This window comes from Neovison vison, chromosome 6 (genome assembly GCF_020171115.1).
Source record: "Neovison vison isolate M4711 chromosome 6, ASM_NN_V1, whole genome shotgun sequence".
NCBI classification, from domain to species: Eukaryota; Metazoa; Chordata; class Mammalia; order Carnivora; family Mustelidae; genus Neogale; species Neogale vison.
Genome location: NC_058096.1, coordinates 106,955,921 through 106,975,032, shown reverse-complemented (window position 1 = coordinate 106,975,032; position 19,112 = coordinate 106,955,921). Strand labels below are relative to the sequence as shown.

General features: G+C 45.2%; 1 protein-coding gene across 3 annotated transcripts in view; it reads left to right on the top strand.

The window, feature by feature from the left end:
* The window catches only part of ABCC5 (ATP binding cassette subfamily C member 5), an 88,240-nt gene that overhangs the window by 31,447 nt on the left and 37,681 nt on the right, over positions 1–19,112 (top strand). Inside the window, exons 6-14 of one of the 3 annotated variants that reach the window (XM_044251876.1) lie at positions 4,045–4,278; positions 4,432–4,605; positions 5,235–5,382; positions 8,156–8,304; positions 8,971–9,078; positions 12,601–12,954; positions 15,627–15,698; positions 18,057–18,181; positions 18,304–18,376. In XM_044251876.1, the coding sequence (XP_044107811.1) occupies positions 4,045–4,278; positions 4,432–4,605; positions 5,235–5,382; positions 8,156–8,304; positions 8,971–9,078; positions 12,601–12,954; positions 15,627–15,698; positions 18,057–18,181; positions 18,304–18,376 (1,437 nt within the window). Of the gene's footprint in view, positions 1–1,594; positions 3,650–4,044; positions 4,279–4,431; positions 4,606–5,234; positions 5,383–8,155; positions 8,305–8,970; positions 9,079–12,600; positions 12,955–15,626; positions 15,699–18,056; positions 18,182–18,303; positions 18,377–19,112 lie in introns of those variants that run through there. The other 2 variants (XM_044251878.1, XM_044251877.1) reach the window with 2 other exon arrangements.

The window sequence follows — 19,112 nt, the reverse complement described above, 5'->3', positions numbered from 1 at the left end:
ACTAATTTGCAGTTTTCCTGTTTTATTTTTGTTGTTGTTTGTTTGTTTTTTGTTTTTTTTTTTAAATGTTTGATGCCTTTTTAAAAGTTCTGATCTCTTTTCTGAAGCAGAGAACACTACTTTTCTGGTATTATGTTTCTATATGAATTGACCAACTAACACACTTTTGTATAAGTTTTAAGAGAGACCATGTAAGTGAATATTATGTTACTGACCAAAATGGCAAACATTTTCATAGGACCAGCTTCCCCCAAGAAGAGCTTCTGTCATTGTTTCACTACAGGGCTGATGGCTGCTCTGGATCTTCTGTAGCGTTCTTTGAGCTGGGTAACAAGGTATATAGGGTTTCTTTACTCCATTTGGCCAGTGCAAGAAATTCATTGGCTCCCCCCATGCCAAAAAAAAAAAAAAAAGGAAAAGAAAAACCAAAAAAACCCACAAAAAAAGGGGGGGTATACCATAGATTGTTGAGATTTTAATTTTTTATTTGGGACAAAAAACTACCTATGCATGTTCAGTTTGGGGGCCTACAGTCATTCCCTTGAGCATCTGCATATTCCTCCATCTCTCTCTTAAGGTACAGCATACTGAATGCTAGCTCTAGTAAACTCTTCTAGATGCCAGGGAATACTGAGAGACTTCCTTTAAGAGGAAAACAGCAGCACGCTTTTCCTTCTGTCTACCCTCTTGGGGAAGAGCAACTTAAGGCCTCTGTTATTTCATGAGATCCCATCCTAGAACAACTGAGATCTCTCTCAATGATGAAAAGACTTAAAACTGTAAGCAAACCAAACTTCTTTTTTTGGAGTACCAATTCAAACAAATTTCTCTTTTAATTGGAAATTGAAGAGTCAGCCTGGTTTGAGATTAGTGCTAGCAGTGAACATACCGTCTGTTCTGTGTGGATTTAAATCCTTTCAAGGAACACCCATTTTAGATTTTTGCACATGATCTAATATGGCACAACTTTCAAACTGGCTTAGTCTATTCTTACGGAGATCTGTGTAAGAACCAACCTCCTAAATATGGGGATATTTCTTTCCTCCCCTCAGGCATCGCTGAACCTTGGTAGCCATATGCAGAATATACAAAATGACTAAGTTCATGTGTATTTTTTAACTGGCCGGACATCTGTACATCAGGACGATCCAAAGTTTCAGTGATGCCGGTGGACCAGAGCTCTGTGCAGAGTGCCCAGAGGTCACAGTAGTTTTAATGGAGTACCAGAAAGGATAAGGGTATGGTCCTGACCTAAGATGAGTGGCCAGACTTGCTAAAGATACAGAGATGCTGTGTGGCCTTTCTGGATTTGAACAATTTAAAAAGACCAGGCTTGACCTGTGATTCTCCTGTAAGGAATTAGCATCCACCCTGTGGATCTGCAGGAGAAGGCTATCTCCTGTGGTGCTATATCTTGGTGAATGCTAACTCTGTTCAAGGGCCTTTTGGGGGAAAGGGCAGTGAATAGCCTCTAGAGAGGTAAGTTTCCCACCCTCCCAACCTCTCCCCAGCTGCAGCTTGCTTGATGCTGTCAGGATCTGGATTTGGGGGGAGTCTCTCTGTAGTGGAACCAGTGACAGAAGCTGTTCTTTAGAATTTTCAGGATGGCTGTATTCTGCGGTCAGAATGAGAGAGTCAAGCTGGGCAGAATCTCTCGCCAAGAGTTCAGGTAAGGTAATGTTTATTCACTGGGAATGCTTTCCACAGCCAGACAGCTATGCTGACAATCTCTCAAGTTTTTTCTCCCAGTTTATTTACGTTTAAATGATAAGTTTGTAACTTTTTAATACTAAATTTTGGTTGGATTTTTTTCATGAAAGCCTTTTTTTCTTTATCCCATACATACAAAAATGGTTTAAAATGTAATTGTTTTTTTAAGAACCCTATGTGTTGGAAATTCTTTAATCTGCTCTTTCCTCTTTTCCCCCTCCTCCGAAAGTTTTACTTAATGTAAGCTTCATTATGTCTTTTACCTTCCCCCGGCTCCCCACCTCCGGGAGGTACTAAATGCTATTAACCAGTGCTGAAAAATGGCACTGTAAAGGTATGGGAAGGAAGGAGCCCCAAACTACAACCTGCTGTCCTTTCACGCCTTCCTCTGGAGACTGTTCCATCGGTGCCGAGGTGTGTGAGAAAATGCTTTACGGCACCGCCATCTTACTGAGTTGCTTCACGTGAGGAAAAATGGGGTTTTGACCCTGCCACTCAGTGACTCAGTTCCACATTTTGGATTGCATACTGGAAAAGAAGCCAATCTTCTTGCTAGTAAACCAACAACCCAGCTGTATGCAGTGGTGACCCAAACAATGGATATAAACCTAAAAAATCTGAGGGAGGGGAGAGGTGGAATACAATAGTTCTCGGGATCTGAAATCTCCTATTTATTTGATCAGGTTACTTAACTGACGCTTGACAGAAATCTCACTGGTGGGGATCTCTTAGGATCTAGCGGACATCTGGTATTAACTTCCTTTCAGGAAAAATGAGAAATGCCAGTTAACCCAGAGAACGTCTGGGTTCTGAAATTCAGCATTAGCCGCCTCAGGACAATTGTGTCTGGCCTCCATTTTGTCTGTCGTTCAGAGCTGGCTTCCACCTACAAGTACCCTGTGCTATAAGGATCTGGGGTAGTTGGGTGGATGGGTTTCTCGTTCTTTTTTTTTTTCTTCCTTCAGGGTGGGGGATCGGTTTGACTTTCTTTTGTCGCGGTTTGTTTTCTTTCATTTTCGGCAAGATCAATTTTAGCTGCAAGGACTTGGGAAAAAAAAAAAAGACTCTGAAGGATGTCGCCCCGTTTTTCCTTGAGGCCTAGTTTTTTGTATTCTGTCCTGAGCAGAAGTCCTCCATCACAGCCTGCCGAACCAGTAGCACCCAGAGATTTTTAAGCCGAGTTCCCTCTGTGGGGGGAGTTTTTAGTTTTGTTTTTTTTAAATTCTCTTTCCTTAGCAGCAAGGTCTTATTCCTGGAGAATCTACTCCATTGCAGACTCCCTGCAGCTTCAGGAGCCTTAATCGATTAAGTGCTGTCAGCTTGATGTACTCCTCCGGACTCTGGAAACAGCTGTGGGTTCTATTCTGTATTTCCGCCGTGTGTAGCGAACACAACAGTCGGAGGCCAGATGACCTGTTAGATGGCTAGCCTTGTAAAAACTCGACTCTGTATGTTCCCATGTATGTTACCGCAATGCTCCTTCTGTTGTACAGTGTCTGTGAGATGCTCTTTGAAGATGGTACTTTTATTTTATTTTATTTTTTCATTTTCAATAAAAGTACATTACCTCCCACTTCCTGGTATTTAATCCTGTTGCTGAATGTGCCTTGTGTGAGTGTGTGCTCCGGCGTTGCAGGACCTCAGAGCTGGAGGTGGCACTCGGTGGTTCTTGGGGGCTGGCTGCCTTCCCTCACTGCAGGTGGTGTTAGACATATGCTACCTGAGGTAACATGTTTTTGTTTTTGGGAGGGAGTGGGGGTGGGGAGGGCCCACGGGAGGGTTTCTGGATTTTGGATAGTCTGCTTTGTTTGCTCTCTTCTGTACTATTAAACTGCCGATGTTTATTTTCAGGAATGTTTTGCAAATGCACTTCTCACTCTTCCCCAGTCCAACTGTAGGTACACTGTTCCTTTTTATCAAATAAGCACGTTTGAAACAATCCAAAAAAAAAAAAAAGGTCTTAATTTCCTTTAAAGACATGTATCAATGTGTGGAGATACTGGAGTCAGGTCAAATATATCCTTTTTAATGACCATGTGTTTAGAATTAATTTCAGCTCATGGACAGGTTTATGTTACATTAGAAAGAGTAACAGTTTTGGTGGTGTACTTAAAGAAGAAAAAAATCCAGATGAGGCCTACCACCTGCGAAATGCCTTGAGGTACTATCCGCAGGCGGGTAGTCAGTCCTATTTGGCCGTTCAAGGTCTTCCTCTGCTTATGCGTGTAGCACTGTGCAGTGGAGCTGCTTCCTCTTTCTAACTTAACATAAAGCTGTGGCGTGGTGTGTGGGTGCCGTGGAGATGTTGACAGCGGCATGTGTTTCTCCCTGTAGGCCTTCGTGGTGAAACACCTCTTGGAATACAGCCAGGTCACAGATTCTAACCTCAAGTACAGCTTGCTGTTAGTCCTGGGCCTCCTCCTGACGGAAGTCGTGCGCTCGTGGTCTCTCGCGCTGACTTGGGCATTGAATTACCGAACGGGTGTTCGCTTGCGGGGGGCCATCCTAACCATGGCATTTAAGAAGATCCTTAAGCTAAAGAACATTAAAGAGAAGTCTGTGGGCGAGGTGAGTAAGGGGTGTTCACTTCAGGGCAGGGAGAAAGCTCCCAGCTTGAGCTCGTTCCTGATGTTGGATCTCTGCTTTGTCCTTCCATCTTCCTCCTGAGACAAGGGGCCGGCGTCCTTGCAGGGTCCTCTCACTGCTCTCTCTGTCTCGTAGCTCATCAACCTGTGCTCCAACGACGGGCAGAGGATGTTCGAAGCAGCTGCCGTTGGCAGCTTGTTGGCTGGAGGACCCATTATTGCCATTTTAGGCATGATTTATAACGTCATTATTCTAGGACCAACAGGCTTCCTAGGATCAGCTGTTTTTATCCTCTTTTATCCAGCAATGGTGAGTAAGCCTCCTTGCCGTATTGTAGCAGCTTCTCCGTAAATGAGCTTCTCCTTAAACCACTCCACTAGGTTTCATGTAATAGGCACTGTTGAGGTGTCACATCTCTGACTGGAAATTTCCTCAGAGCAGGTTTGGAAAAGTCTTGAAAGAGCTAGACAGTGTTCAGTCCCTAGAGGCAGAATTTTGTCTGGAGAGGAAGTATGGTGTCCTGTGAATAAAGGCCATGACTCTTAATGAGATTTGAAAAAGAGAGTCTGTCTGAGTGAAGGAGGAGGCCAGCAGGTGAACTCTACCCTTAGGAACACGAGAGTGTCTGAGTCTCTTTGTCTCAATTTGATGCTAACCGATACGGCTTTTCTGCTTTTCTTTGGTAACACTCAGTAACCGTAATTGCTATGAGAACAAAGTTTGTTTGTAAGGAAGTGTGTTTAACTTCCTTGCAAAGAGATAAGAATTAGATAATATTTTATTATGATTTAATAGACCAGTTTTATTAAAAGGCAGTGTAACTACACGGTGCTCATTTTATTTTTCATAATCTTAAGCAGCTTTGTTTCCCAGAAAGACTAGACAGTTCTTAAGTTTGAATAAGCCCTGACTTGGCATGATATCGCTTTTCCTTTTAGATGTTTGTATCACGGATCACTGCATATTTCAGGAGAAAATGTGTGACCACCACAGATGAACGTGTCCAGAAGATGAATGAAGTCCTCACGTACATTAAATTTATTAAAATGTATGCCTGGGTCAAAGCATTTTCTCAGAGTGTTCAAAGTGAGTTTACAACTTTCATATGTGCATGTTGTAGAAGGTCTTTGCTTCCTGAGCACATTAGTTGCTAGGAACCCTAATATCATAGGATCATAATAGCTGCTTATAATATTTTATGATCTTTATATTGAAAGGAATCTTAGAGACTTGAACTCATAATCTCATCTCACATGGGAGGAAATTAAGACTGGGAAATTGTGTTTTTTTTCCCTCCACGGTAACTTAGTAGTTATAAGCAATTCATTCAGTTTCAAAGCAGCCTCCCCCCCCCCCATGTATACTGTCATCCTGCCCATAGTTTTATGGCCTGTCTATGAAGACATCACAGAAAACAACACCAAGTGGCTTCTGAGAGCTTTCTTTCCCCTTCCGTCCCACCCCAGGTGCAGGTGCATCACAGGCATGAGACGTGTGAGGTGTGAGATGCTGGGGAAGGGGGAGAAGGGCCGCTCTGGGGGTCAGGACAGCTGGAGTCCGGGCCTAGTGCAGCTCCTCAGTCACCGGGGTTTTGGGTTTGTTGTTTTAGTTTTATCTTTTCAAATAATTGACTTACGTTGAGTCTCAAGGCCCCATCCTGGCCCTATCCTGCTTATCCTGATCAGTCAATTCAGTGCAGACATAAACATGTCTAATATGGGAATGCCACAATGCTTGGAGGAATAATTAGCATTAGACTGGACATTCAAAAAGGTCTCAACAGAAGTCGGAATGATGGGCTTTAAAAACGTGGCATTTAAGAAGGGTATATTTAAAGGCGCTTTAGAGTTGAAAAAAGTCATCCTTTGAAACTTACTTAAGTATAAGAAATGAGGGCTGTCCATTGACCATCACCTCATAGTGAGCTAACCTGAATACATGGCAGTTATAAAAGTTAAAAGTTAATGCAGTTTGGGGCGCCCGGGTGGCTCAGTGGGTTAAAGCCTCTGCCTTCGGCTCAGGTTGTGATCCTGGGGCCCTGGGATCGAGCCCCAAGTCGAGCTCTCTGCTCGGCGGGGAGCCTGCTTCCCTTCCTCTCTCTCTGCCTGCCTGTGATCTCTGTCAAATAAATAAAATTTAAAAAAAAAGAAGTTAATGCAGTTGTAGGTTGGGTAGAAAGCCAGTGTTCAGATCAAGGAAGCTGGGTTTTTTTGTTTTTTTTGGGTTTTTTTTGTTTTTTTTAAAGATTTTATTTATTTACTTGACAGACAGATCACAAGTAGGCAGAGAGGCAGGCAGAGAGAGAGGAGGAAGCAGGCTCCCCGCTGAGCAGAGAGCCGATTCGGGGCTTGATCCCAGGACACTGGGATCATGACCTGAGCCGAAGGCAGAGGCCTTAACCCACTGAGCCACCCAGGCGCCCCTGGTTTTTTTTTTTTTTTTTAACTGTTTGATTTATCAATGAAATCTTCAGGAATGTTGTGTCCAGTTAATAAAACTTGATTTATTGGTTGGTGGTCCTCAGGAGGAGGTGGTCACTCAGAGGTGTTCCAGCAGTGGGTCAGGTGACTTTGTTGAATAGTGAGGTCGTTGTCAGTGGAGTGGAATCAATGGTTGTGAACTGGGTAGCCTACAGGCATGTTGTGCAGAGTGACTGCTGATGGTCCTTTCTGCCTCTCTCATTCTCATAATTTGAATGAGAGTCTCCTCATCCTTCAGCCCCTGACTTTGGTGTATATTGGTTTGACAGGAGTGTTCTTTCTCATATGGACTTAAGCAAGGTATATGGTCAATGTGAAAGCAATGGGTTAGATTTTTAAAAATAGGACTTATGAGCTAGCTCATAAGATGGTTCCCAGTGTCTTGAGCAGTGGTAATACCTTTAAGGTCAGTACAGAGTTTCTCAGAAGAATTGCTTTTGTGTTTAAAACTTTAAACACACACATACACAAAAGTTGCCACTTTATTGTCCTACTTCCTACTCCATGGTCTTTAGTTCTCTAGGATTGCTGTGTTAATAAGGGTCTCCATTTTGCAAATACTTAAGAAAAATCTTTCTGCCTACAAAAATTATATTTCACTCATCTTCCGTCAATCATCCTCACTGCCTTTGGTGTGAAAGCCTCTACCCAGCACTGACATACGGTGGGCACTGTAGTAAATCTGAGTTCTTTAAATTCTCCGTTACCATGGTTGTAGTCTTTTCTGTTGTTTACTGGAAATAAACAACAACCAGACAGGCAAACAAAGGAGCCATTTGCAGATACAATTACCCTGTCCATTCCTTCTAGATGTAAGATGTTTGCAAGAAAAATCAGATGAAAGCAGAAGGTGTTTATTGCACTGATACGTAGGGACTGGTTTCTGTTAGATTCATTCTGTGACTTGATTCCATTTCAAACCTCAGGCTTATGTACCAGCATTAACAGTAATAACTCATAGTCAAGCTGACCTGGGTTTTGCATCATGGGTGTTAAAGAGTTGTGTGTGTGTGTGTGTTTTTAATTTTTTTTTATTTTTATTTTTTATAAACATATATTTTTATCCCCAGGGGTACAGGTCTGTGAATCACCAGGTTTACACACTTCACAGCACTCACCATAGCACATACCCTCCCCAATGTCCATAACCCCACCCCCTTTCTCCCAGCCCCCTCCCCCCAGCAACCCTCAGTTTGTTTTGTGAGATTCAGAGTCACTTAAGGTTTGTCTCCCTCCCAATCCCATCTTGTTTCATTTATAAAGAGTTGTTTTAAAGCCTATGTGGCTGAAGATCTACCAAATCTTCTTTGGTAACAGAAGACCAATATCCCACGGTTTCTTTTGACTTGCTTTAAAATTGGCTTGCTTTTTATTTTTAGAAATCCGAGAGGAAGAGCGTCGGATCTTGGAAAAAGCTGGGTACTTTCAGAGCATCACCGTTGGTGTGGCTCCCATTGTGATGGTGATTGCCAGTGTGGTGACCTTCTCTGTTCACATGACCCTCGGCTTTGATCTCACAGCAGCACAGGTCAGTGAACCATCAGGGCTTGGGAAGATTTTAGAAATACCACATGTAGAACTGCTCTGGTCCTCTTCTTGATATGGAGGAGTCCCCAGTAACCAGAAGGTATTTTTTCTTTCATGTGATTAAGCCAAGAAGGAGAAGAATGGGGATTTAGCCCTAAGCACAAATAACGTATGGATTATTTTAAGTCAACCCAATTTTGGATTTAATTTTGAAAAGACAAATCACCCTTTGGTTCAGATTTACTGAGAATTTTAACTGAAGGTCTTATAAAAGCTTTTCCTTTAAAAAAAAAAAAAAGAAAGAAAAAGAAAAAGGCATATGTAGGGTGCCTGGGTGGCTCAGTTAGTTAAGTATCCAATTCTTGATTTTGGCTCAGGTCATGATCTCAGGATCATGAGATCAAGCCTTAGGTTGGGCTCCACACCCAGCAGGGAATCTCCTTGGGATTTTCCCTCTACCTCCTTTTCTGCCCCTCTCCCCCACTCACATGCACATGCTCACTCTCTCTCTCCAATAAATAAATGAATCTTTAAAAAAGCATTTGTGACTCATACCAACTTGATAGTCAGGTTGCTGCCTTCCTTAAATCTGAAAGGAAATTGATGTCTTGTTATTTTTGTTGCAGTCTCTAATCAAGCTTATTGACTTTCCTTTTCCTATTTTCAGGCTTTCACAGTGGTGACTGTCTTCAATTCCATGACTTTTGCTTTGAAAGTAACACCATTCTCTGTAAAATCCCTCTCGGAAGCATCAGTTGCTGTTGACAGATTTAAGGTAAGTGGCTCCCTTCCCCTCCTTCATGTCAGGAGCCTTCCCTGGCAGAGCTAACTGTTGCCTTTATTCCAATGGGCCACACAAGGTGCCATACTTGGTTTTTGTCCACATCCGATCTTTTGTCCAGTTGATAGGAAAGGGGGCAGTAGACAGGAGTGAATTAAGGGATGGGGCTAGTTACCTTTTCAAGTGAATGTGAAATTTTACATTTTGTCAACAGCCCATCTAGTTCTGGCTGCCAGGATTTTGTTCCCCTTCAAAGCGAGGCCCTTCTTCCTGGGCCTGATTTGGGTATATGTCCTAAAACTTCCTGGGCCTTTCAGTGACTCAGACTTGGAAGATCAGAACCGTAGGGGGACTGTCAGCTTTTCCTCACCTCGGTCTACCGTCGACCTCTACCAAAATGCTATCGTCATTTTGATTGGTCAACATGCTATGCCCTTTTCCGTGCATTCTCTTTCCTACCCTGTAGTCACCACTCACGATGCAGGGAATGCAGTGACGTAGGAATAGTCATACAGTGACATCATGTTGCAAAGTGCAGTTAAGGAAAGACCAGGTTTTTTTCTGGAGGTGGTTAGTTGATCATACTTTGACTGTGTTCTTTATGACTTCAGAATCATACAAATAGGTGATACAAGAGGTTGATAGATTTGGGAGGGTGAGGGGAGAGATATTTGAAAGTGGTTGATACTTTTTAAAAAGAAGCAGCACCTGTGTGGGCTGGAATTCCTTGACAACGCTCCTGTAGGAAGAAGCTCGCGCACTCCTGCCAAGCATTCTTGGCTAGTGAGAACAAGGCAGAAGTGGTGCTGGTTGCTTGAAGGCTTGAGGCTCATAGGCGTTCATATCATCACCTTAGATGTTCGGGGGGAGAAAGCAGTTGAGACTCATGGAGAATATGAAGAATGGAGAAGAGCTTTCCAGGATTTATTTGGATTCTGCTTGTTTACAGTTAACAGGGTGAATTTTGTTTGGGCAAGAAAGCCAGTCCTCAAGAATGCATCCCCAGCTCTGTGCCCTCCCTCCAGCCTAGCTGCTAGAAGGCGAAGAGCTAGAGCCATAGAAAAGAAATGGCCTAATTGTAATCAGAGCTTTATTTTGCTGAATCTACAATACCTAATCATGGAAGAAAGCCTGTGTTTTGACCATAAGATTATCCCCCTGTCCTTGTTAATTAGAATGGATTTGGTAGCATTTGGGATGAAACAGTAAGAATTGATAGTACAGGTTTGTTCGCCCTGTGTTTCTTGAGGGCTTTCTTCTCTTCCGTTTACTAGTGAGGACTTGCATTCCCAGGTGGATTTCACACCACAGCTCCTTCCTCTATCCAGAGAACTTCAGGGTTAATAATAGAAGCAAAATCACCCACAGCTGTATTACATGCCCCTTGAGGCTTCAGTTCTTTTCTCTCTTCTTGGCAGGCTCCTCCTGCCCCTCGTCTCCCTCCTCCTCCTCCCTCCCCCTCCTTCTCTACCTGCTGGGAAGATGATAACAGGTGTAAAGGCAGTAAGAAGCCACCTTGTGACATTTCTAAGATTGTTGTCAATATAGGGTTGCCAGCTTGAGCAAATAAAAAAGACAGGACCCCCAGTTAGTTAATAACTGCATGGGATATACCTATACTACCAAATTATTCATTGTTTATATAGAATCAAAATCTAACTAGATGTCCCGTATTTTATCTGGCAACCTTCTGTCCTCTCTCCTCCTCAACAGACACATTCTGGGTGAATGAGGGTTCTTTTTTTTTTTTTTTCCCCCAAAGATTTATTTATTTATTTGACAAAGTGAGAGAGGGAGAGCACATACAAGCAGGCAGAAGTGCAGGTAGAGGGAGAGGGAGAAGCAGAGAGCACAACTCGGGGCTCGATCCCAGGACTCTGGGATCATGACCTGAGCCAAAGGCAGATGCTTAACCCACTGAGCCACCCAAGTGCCCCGTGCATGAGAGTTCTGTTTTGATAGTTGGTGTCCTATGGTAAAGTTGAGGTTTATGGTTTATGTACCTCGAAGATTCTGTTGTCCTGGCAGGTGCCAATCCAGGTAGATGTAACTTCAAGTGTTGGAGCCCATTGGGTGCCTCCGCATGTCTCAGGAGGAGGACAGGCTTCAGGAGCCCATGGGAAGGATGTGGGGAGAAGGAGCTGTGCAAACTGGAGCACTGGCTTATTTTTTTAAGTCTATGAGGCCTGAAAGATCCCTTTAATAACTCCTTAAAGAAGAGAAATGGTGGGAATTTGGTTAGCATATGGCTTTACTCTGTGAAAGTGGTGAAAATATTTGGCATGTTATTCTTAGCTCAGTCTTTCCATAAGGCTCTGAATAAATGAAATCAGTAGCTGTTTTTGGAAAATTAAACCTAAGGCTGATGAAGAGGGTATTTAGAACCATGACACTTCTAGGAAGATTGGAAATTAGGAATGGGTAGGAGATGTGGCAGTCAGAGCTTGGAGTTTAGTATCTAAGACAAAAGACTTGCTCTAGGGGAGGGAGATTTTATGTTTCATTTAATAACACTTTGCAAACTTTAAAATAGTTGGGGGTTCTCAGTCAATAAGCAGAGTCCTGACCCTGAAAGGCATCTTTTATCTAAAGTCTTTCGAATGTTAAAGATTTCAAAATTATTATTATTACTCATTATTATTTTTACCATAAAATGAGAATCCAACTGGGATAGCATTCTGTGAAGATCTGCAGTTTAAGGAACTGTCAGAAGTGGGTTCACGATCATAAGGTTTATTATAGTCAGTGTTTCAGATCTCATTTCAGAAATACTTAGCTTTTCAATCATTCCACTTTTTGTCCCTAACATAACTCAGAGGGACTCTGGGAATGAGTGGGAGGAAAGGCTAGTTGTCTTCCCAAGGATATTTCCAAAAGAGGTTCCCTTCACTTCCCCCCAAGTCTGTTCCTTTGGTTGTTTGAATCCTCACAAGTTTCAAGGCAGAACTTTGAAGTCAAGAGAGCTTGCCAGCAATGACCCCAAGCAAGCTAGGCGTGGTCACCATCTCAGATCACTGTCCCCACACACATGTGGTGTGTGGTTGGTGAGGGAAGCCCACAGGATTTGAGGCTCCTCAGGAGTATTCTGGAAGGGAAATGGAGCCATTGAGGGCCCATCTAGGAGAGCAGAATGCCCTTTGGTTTTTCTGCTTGCATTTGACCCCCTGCTCTTCAGCAAGTCATGGGTGAGAATGAGGGGCTGCCTACGGGTTAGTTAAATGCACTTTGAGCACCCTCTATTAGTAGTAGACAGGGAAAGGTAGGTTAGGACATGATTGGCAGTGTAGAGCGCTGGGCCACTGAAAAGGCCCCTGTCCCTCCTGAGGGTGTCCCCACACTCCCGTGACCTCTCACTGGGCCTGAGGCTGGGCTACACTAATGAGCTACCTTTTGCCCTTCAGCTTCCTTCCACTGTATAGCCTGATGTGTTTTGCCACGTGAGTGTGCGCCCTAGGCTTGTCCCCCTGGTCTTGGTCCAGTGTCTCATCTTTGCACCTCTCTCACAACTCCTATCAGAGTTTGTTTCTGATGGAAGAGGTTCACATGGTAGAGAAAAAGCCAGCCAGCCCTCACATCAAGATAGAGGTGAAAAATGCCACCTTGGCATGGGACTCCTCCCACTCCAGTATCCAGAACTCACCCAAGCTGACCCCCAAAACGAAAAAAGACAAGAGGGCTGCCAGGGGCAAGAAAGAGAAGGGGAGACAGCTGCAGCGTGCCGAGCAGCAGGCCGTGCTGGCAGAGCAGAAAGGCCACCTCCTCCTGGACAGTGAGCAGCCCAGCCCTGAGGAGGACGAGGGCAAGCACATCCACCTGGGAAGCCTCCGCCTGCAGAGGACACTGTACAGCATCGACCTGGAAATCGAGGAGGTAAGCTGGTGCCTCCTGTCCCCACCTGCACCCCATCCGTCTACGGGTATCTGCAGGCCTCCCTTCCCACAAGAGCAGACAGCCACCTTCCTTGTACCAGGGTACCCGTGGGCTGGGCCTGGGCTAGTTGGTGTGCGACTAAGGAGCAGATGTGGCCAGCTCCAGCTCCACAAAGGAGTAGTTAGGCATCTAACAGTAGAACTTCCTACCAACTCATCTCACGAGATGCTCATTTTATAAGCAAGGAAATGAAGCATTCAAGTGGATTCTCCAAGACTTGTCCCTGAATAGATTCTAATTGTATGTGAGCTGTAATAATTATTTCTGGTTATTATGACTCTGGGCGAGCCTCTCGTTACCAGTAGGCTGTGCGGAGCCCAGACTCTGGTCCATGTAAGAACTCTCAGGGCTGCTGTTATTGACAAATCTCCTGTAATTATTTACCTACTTCCTTACCTGCTTTAATTGCAGCATAATTAGTAGCCAATGTTACGTTAGTTTCAGGTGTACAACATACTGATTCTGTGATTGTTGATCTTTCACATAAATGAAGGGTCGTTAGGATGTGTAACATCACAGCCTGGGTAGCAGAGGACTGGAGTCTCTCCAAGGAGCTCCTGTGCAGAGTAGCTGGAAGAGATTCTGGTTCAGGGCGTTGCAGACACACTCTGTAACTGGGAACCAGCTGCACCATTCAGAGGGGCTGAGTTGTATGTGTATCTGTTAGCTCATGGCCGGATTTCTGAGGGCAGGCTTGCCAGGCACTGTTGTGAGCCTGGGGCTGTAGCCGCAGGAAAGCAAATGGACAAAAACCTCTGCTCCTGGAGCTTCTGTTTCAGTGGGCAAGGACAGATAGTAAAACAGTACAATGCATGGTCTGTCAGATGGTGATAAGGGCCCTGAGGATGAGAGAGTGCTGGGGCCTGGAGCAGGTACAGTTTAAATAGGCTGCCTGAGGGAGGGTGTCATTTAAAAAGTGGTATTTGAGCAAAGGCCGGAAAGACATTAGGGGGGAAGCCGTGTGGGTATCTGGAGGAAGAACATTCCAGGCAGAGGGAACAGAAGCAGAGGCCCTGAGTCTGCAGTGTGCCTGTTCCCCAGCAGTGAGCATGGGAGAGGAGGGCAGATGCTGGGGGGCCGAGAGAAGGTTGGGATACCAGAGCCTCTTGCTCTGACTTTGCCGTTACTCTGAGTGGGAGGAGAGGCCGTGTGAGGGATTGGAGGAGAATGATATGATCTGACTTCTGTATCCTCTGGATCCAGAGCCAGACGGAAGAGAGAACAAAAAGCTCCCGCTCTTGAAAGCTGTCGACAAGAGCAGGAGAGGGTGCCTCGTGACAGCACCTGAAACCACTAGTGTAGGTCATCACTGGCCATCCCGTACATCCATTTTTGACTTCAGTTAACTCTTAACCATGGGCTTCTTATTTAATAATGATGTTCTTGATCATTGAGGCAGCTCTGTTACATTTCTCATCAGCCCTGTTAGAGCATTATTCCTCATTCAGCTTGAAATGTACTCTCTGCTTTCTGTCCGAGCCTCCTCCTGCCCTTCAGAGCCCACAGCCACATGACAGACCTTTAGCTGTTGGGGGGGGGGGGTCCTTATTCTTCCAGCCCCCACTTCAGGGCGGGGAAGGGAAGTTAATGTTCACCCAGGGCACTTCATTGTTGCTATCTCTGTTAGTCCCGTGGAGTCCAGAGAACAGAGCTTTCTCTGTGTAAACCTCACTGACGTGAGCAGAGATCCAACCTTTGACTTGGTCTCCTCATTACCATCAGGCTGTAATCTTTCAGACTCAAGGGCCATGTCAGAAACTTTGTCCAACGTACTTAGTGCAAGATACTGTATTATAAATATCACTCCTTCCCTCAAGTTGCTCAAAGCCCAGTGAGAGACAGACTATGGAAGTGACCAGATTACGAGCGCACGGTTGACAGGTGTTAGTGGAGCTGGGGTTCCACTCCAGACCTGGCTGCCCCCAGGATCCATGCTCTCCTGCACACCACTCTCCCTTCCTTTGCCGTGGGACTGGTTGCTAAGCAAGTGGCCCCTTTGAAATCACTTGCCCATTCTTGAAAACTTTGACCACCGCCTGTTGAGAACTCATTATTTTGCCTGGAGGTACTCAGTTAATCACAACCTTTTCCCCCTTGCTTTTAAGTGGGATTGATGGTTTCAGTAGTCTTCAGATTCTTGGAAATGTTTTGTAGAAAAATGGAAACAACAGTGCACATCGTTTTTATTGAAAATAATTTGTAGACTGTAGAGGAAAACATCATATAAAATGAAATGAAAACCAACAAAATAATTTTCAAGAGTTCTGCCCTCGTTTCCAAAAACAACAAAAATCAATAATCACAAAACATGAGTCACCAAAAAAGTAAGAAAGAAGCTGGGCTTTTCTAAAAGTGGTGTGGGATACCTTCCTGTGTGTGGCTTATTTTAGTGTTCTGAAAGGCTTCCACATTTGTTCCCTCCCCCATATGCCCTGCAGAAGCCCTCTGAAGTAGTTGGCTGACAGGGAGGAGACAGGTAAGCGACTCGTCAGGATGATCCTTCCCCTGTTGATGGACTGTCGTCGTGTTTTTCCTCAAAGAAGTCAGCAGTTCCCGGAGATAGTGGTCTGTGGCCCTTTCATGACCTTCCTTTCTCTGTGTGCTTTGTCCAGGGTAAACTGGTTGGAATCTGCGGCAGTGTGGGAAGTGGAAAAACCTCTCTGATTTCAGCCATTTTAGGCCAGGTAATATTTTGTTTTGTCCTGGGCCTTTTCTGCTTCTTTCTCTGGAATGTGCCGCACAAGAGTCCTGGGAAGAATGAGCTGACTTCCCGAAGAGACAGGAGCGGTAGAAGCAAAGTGAACCCTTGGTCTGTGTCCTGTGTCCTGCCCTGATCCCCGTATTCCCGCCCCTTATCAGCATCGTATCTGGGAGTGGGGTCAGTGGGTGCCTGAGGAGTGACTGACTGATACCTAGCTGAAGCCATCTCTTTCAGCTGCCTTCTTTTATTCAGCAAGTATTTATAGAGTGCCGTATGTATGCCAGACAGTGTGTTGGGAAATGTCAGAGATAAGCGGTAACACTCTGCCAACAGAGTGAGGAAGCCAGGCACGCCAGCATTACCAGCCTCCCTGTCAGAGAGATTGCTGTCAGGATTTGATCTAGAAGCAAAGCCCCACTCCGTTTACAACCTGACCATTGAAAGAATTATGCCCTTGGGAGCTGATGGCCTAGCTGGGGAGCTGTGCCTTCCAAACACACAAGCATTGCACGGAGCAGAGAGTGAATGGTTCACAGAGGGCCCAGCAGGGGGCTGTCAGGGTTTAGAGTGGAGACCCGGACAAGGATCATCCAGCTGAGGCAAATTGTCTTTTCCTGTGTTTTAAAATTGAATGCTAGGGAAAATAAACAAGGTATTTCCACCTGCTTTTTTTTTTTTCTAAGATTATCTTTATTTATTTGATAGACAGTGATTACAAGTAGGCAGAGAGGCAGGCAGAGGGGCAGGCAGACAGAGTGAGGGGGAAGCAGGATCTCCCTGAGCAGAGCCTGATGCAGGTCTTGACCCGAGGACCCTGGGATCATGACCTGAGCCAAAGGCAGAGGCTTTTACCCACTGAGCCACCCAGGCGCCCCTCCACCTGCTTTTAATCTTGAATCAGACTAGCTTGACTCTGATGGTTGAGATGAGGATAAGCAAGCTTATTCTCACCTGCCTATGGATAAGGTCCAATGAGTCATTTCTCCATATTGAGGAAATTAAACACAGGCAAGACGGCGCTGGGGAAGGTTGTTTTATAGTGTCCCCATTATGGAATATTTTGTTTGGTACAGTGTCGCTCTCACAGTTGTTGGAGCGTGGCTCTCCCCGTGAGCAGTGATCCCCAGTGTGGTCTGAGGAAGGCCTGCTCCCAAATCATCTGGAGCCACAGCCCTCCACCCCCACACTGCTTTGTGAGAGTGCAGTAGGACTCAGCCCTTGGTCTTTGCAGACAGCCAAAGCCTCCTAGGGATGCTGATCATTTCTGGGTCAGATGTAAGGGTCCATGATGAGAAACACAGGGGAAATGAAGGGGGAGGTGGTACTTAGTGGGTGATGGTTAGGGTGAAGACAGAATGGGACTTTGCTTCGAGACCACATCCTGACAGCGATCTCTCTGACAAGGAGGCTGGTAATGCTGGTGGGCCTGACTTCTTGGGAGTTTCACTCCTTGTTGGCTTTCTGCAGTATGACTATTCATGCCACAGCAGCTAGAAGAGTTGAATTTCCACAGGAGACCCTCCATGGGTTTCTGAACGCTTTAGGTGCAGACAGTGAGCTGACCAGTTTGTGGGGAGTTGGTACCACTGTAGTGGTGGGTACACCCACGTACGTACACTGTGTGTTAACGGTGTTGGAGAGGACAAGCTTGGATGTGCAGGCTGGGTAACTAAACTTTGTTTCAAGCTAGCACATTCCTGACCCAGGACCAACGTCTACTGTCAGTCCCAAAAGGAACCCTGAAAGAGGACAAAAAGCATAAATCTTATCAGTCACTGTGGCTGAAAACACAGTCGAAGCACGGGGCTCATCACGCAGTCTCTTCCTGTTGAATGAGAGGGTCGATCCTCATTAAATGGATACTCTGTAATAGTAGTTGATGTCTAACGATTTTCTTCCTCTTTGGTCCTCATTTTACAGAAGCAGCTGCTTTAGCCAACAGCCTGGATTAATTAATTCTATAGATGAACTGTGGCAGGAACTAGCTCTAAATCCTTGCAGCACCCTCCCCAAAGGACTTCTGAGAGAGCCTTCCGCTCCAGTCCTTCCCTTAGTTTGCAATTAGGAAGGAAGGGTAGCTTATGGGTTGCTGAATGAAGTGTTTGTTCGCTCCAGTCATAGATTACGTGAGATTCCCATCACACATAAGCAAGGAGAACTTTTATTTTCTTTGCTGCTGTAGCTCGCTGTGAAACAAAGGCGAGGTCAGGATTCGGGTCCAAAAAAACATCCAAGGAAATTCCCCAAACTTTGAACTCCGTTGTGGAATTGTGGGGGGTTCTGTTGGCTTAGGGTGGTGGTTTTGCATCATGATGCCATTGGATGGTGTCTGTCTCCCTAGATGACACTTCTAGAGGGCAGCATTGCAGTCAGTGGAACCTTCGCTTATGTGGCCCAGCAGGCCTGGATCCTCAATGCCACTCTGAGAGACAACATCCTCTTTGGGAAGGAATTTGATGAAGAAAGGCAAGGAATGTTTGGTTTCTGTCATGCTTTCCGTCTTGGCCATGTGAGACGCAAGGCAGCCCACGTCAGCAGGCTCTACTTCCAACCTGGTCCCTGATGCCAAGTCTCTTTATGTCCCTCAGATACAACTCTGTGCTGAACAGCTGCTGCCTGAGGCCCGACCTGGCCATTCTTCCCAACAGTGACCTGACTGAGGTACAGACCTTCTGCCCCTGGTGGGGCAGTGTGTTGAGCGGAGAGGAAGATGGGTGGCAGGCCAGTGCCAGAGTCACCTCTTAGTAATGTGTCTTAAATGTGGGAGTGGGTACACAGGGAGTTTAGCTTTCATTGGGACTTTGCGTTCAGAAAGCTCTTCTTCCTTAAGGCAAGGTTATCATCACTACTTGTTTTAAGCATATAAATATTTCTCATGTCATGTGGTTTTTTTTTGTTGGTTTTTTTTTTTTGAAAGGGAGAGTGTATGTGAATATATGTGCACATGGTGGGCGTCGGGGAAGAGATGGAGGGAGAGGGGGAAAGAGAGAATCTTATGCAGGCTCCACGCTAAGTGCAGAGCCAGACACAGGGCTTGATCTTACAACCCTGAGGTCATGCATGCCCTGCACCCAAATCAAGAGTGGGACGCTTAACCGACTGAGCCACCCAGGCACCCTCTATGTCATGTGGATTTTAAACAAAATCCCATTGTTGGTTCAGAGTCAATGTTCTCTACAGTGTTTTAAAAACCATAAGTCAAGTATGTGCTTGTTGAGGTTCTTCTCTGAACTTCATTCTGCCAGCCAACCTCCTTACTCATAACACAGTTAGTAAGGAGCCCTCTTCAATTAGAAAGAGAGAGGAGTTAGCACAAAACCTCTCTCTTTGGCTCTCTGCCCCAGAGCAATTTGCAGAGGTGTGTCTTTGGCATTGGCTTGTGTTCTTTGGTGTGGAC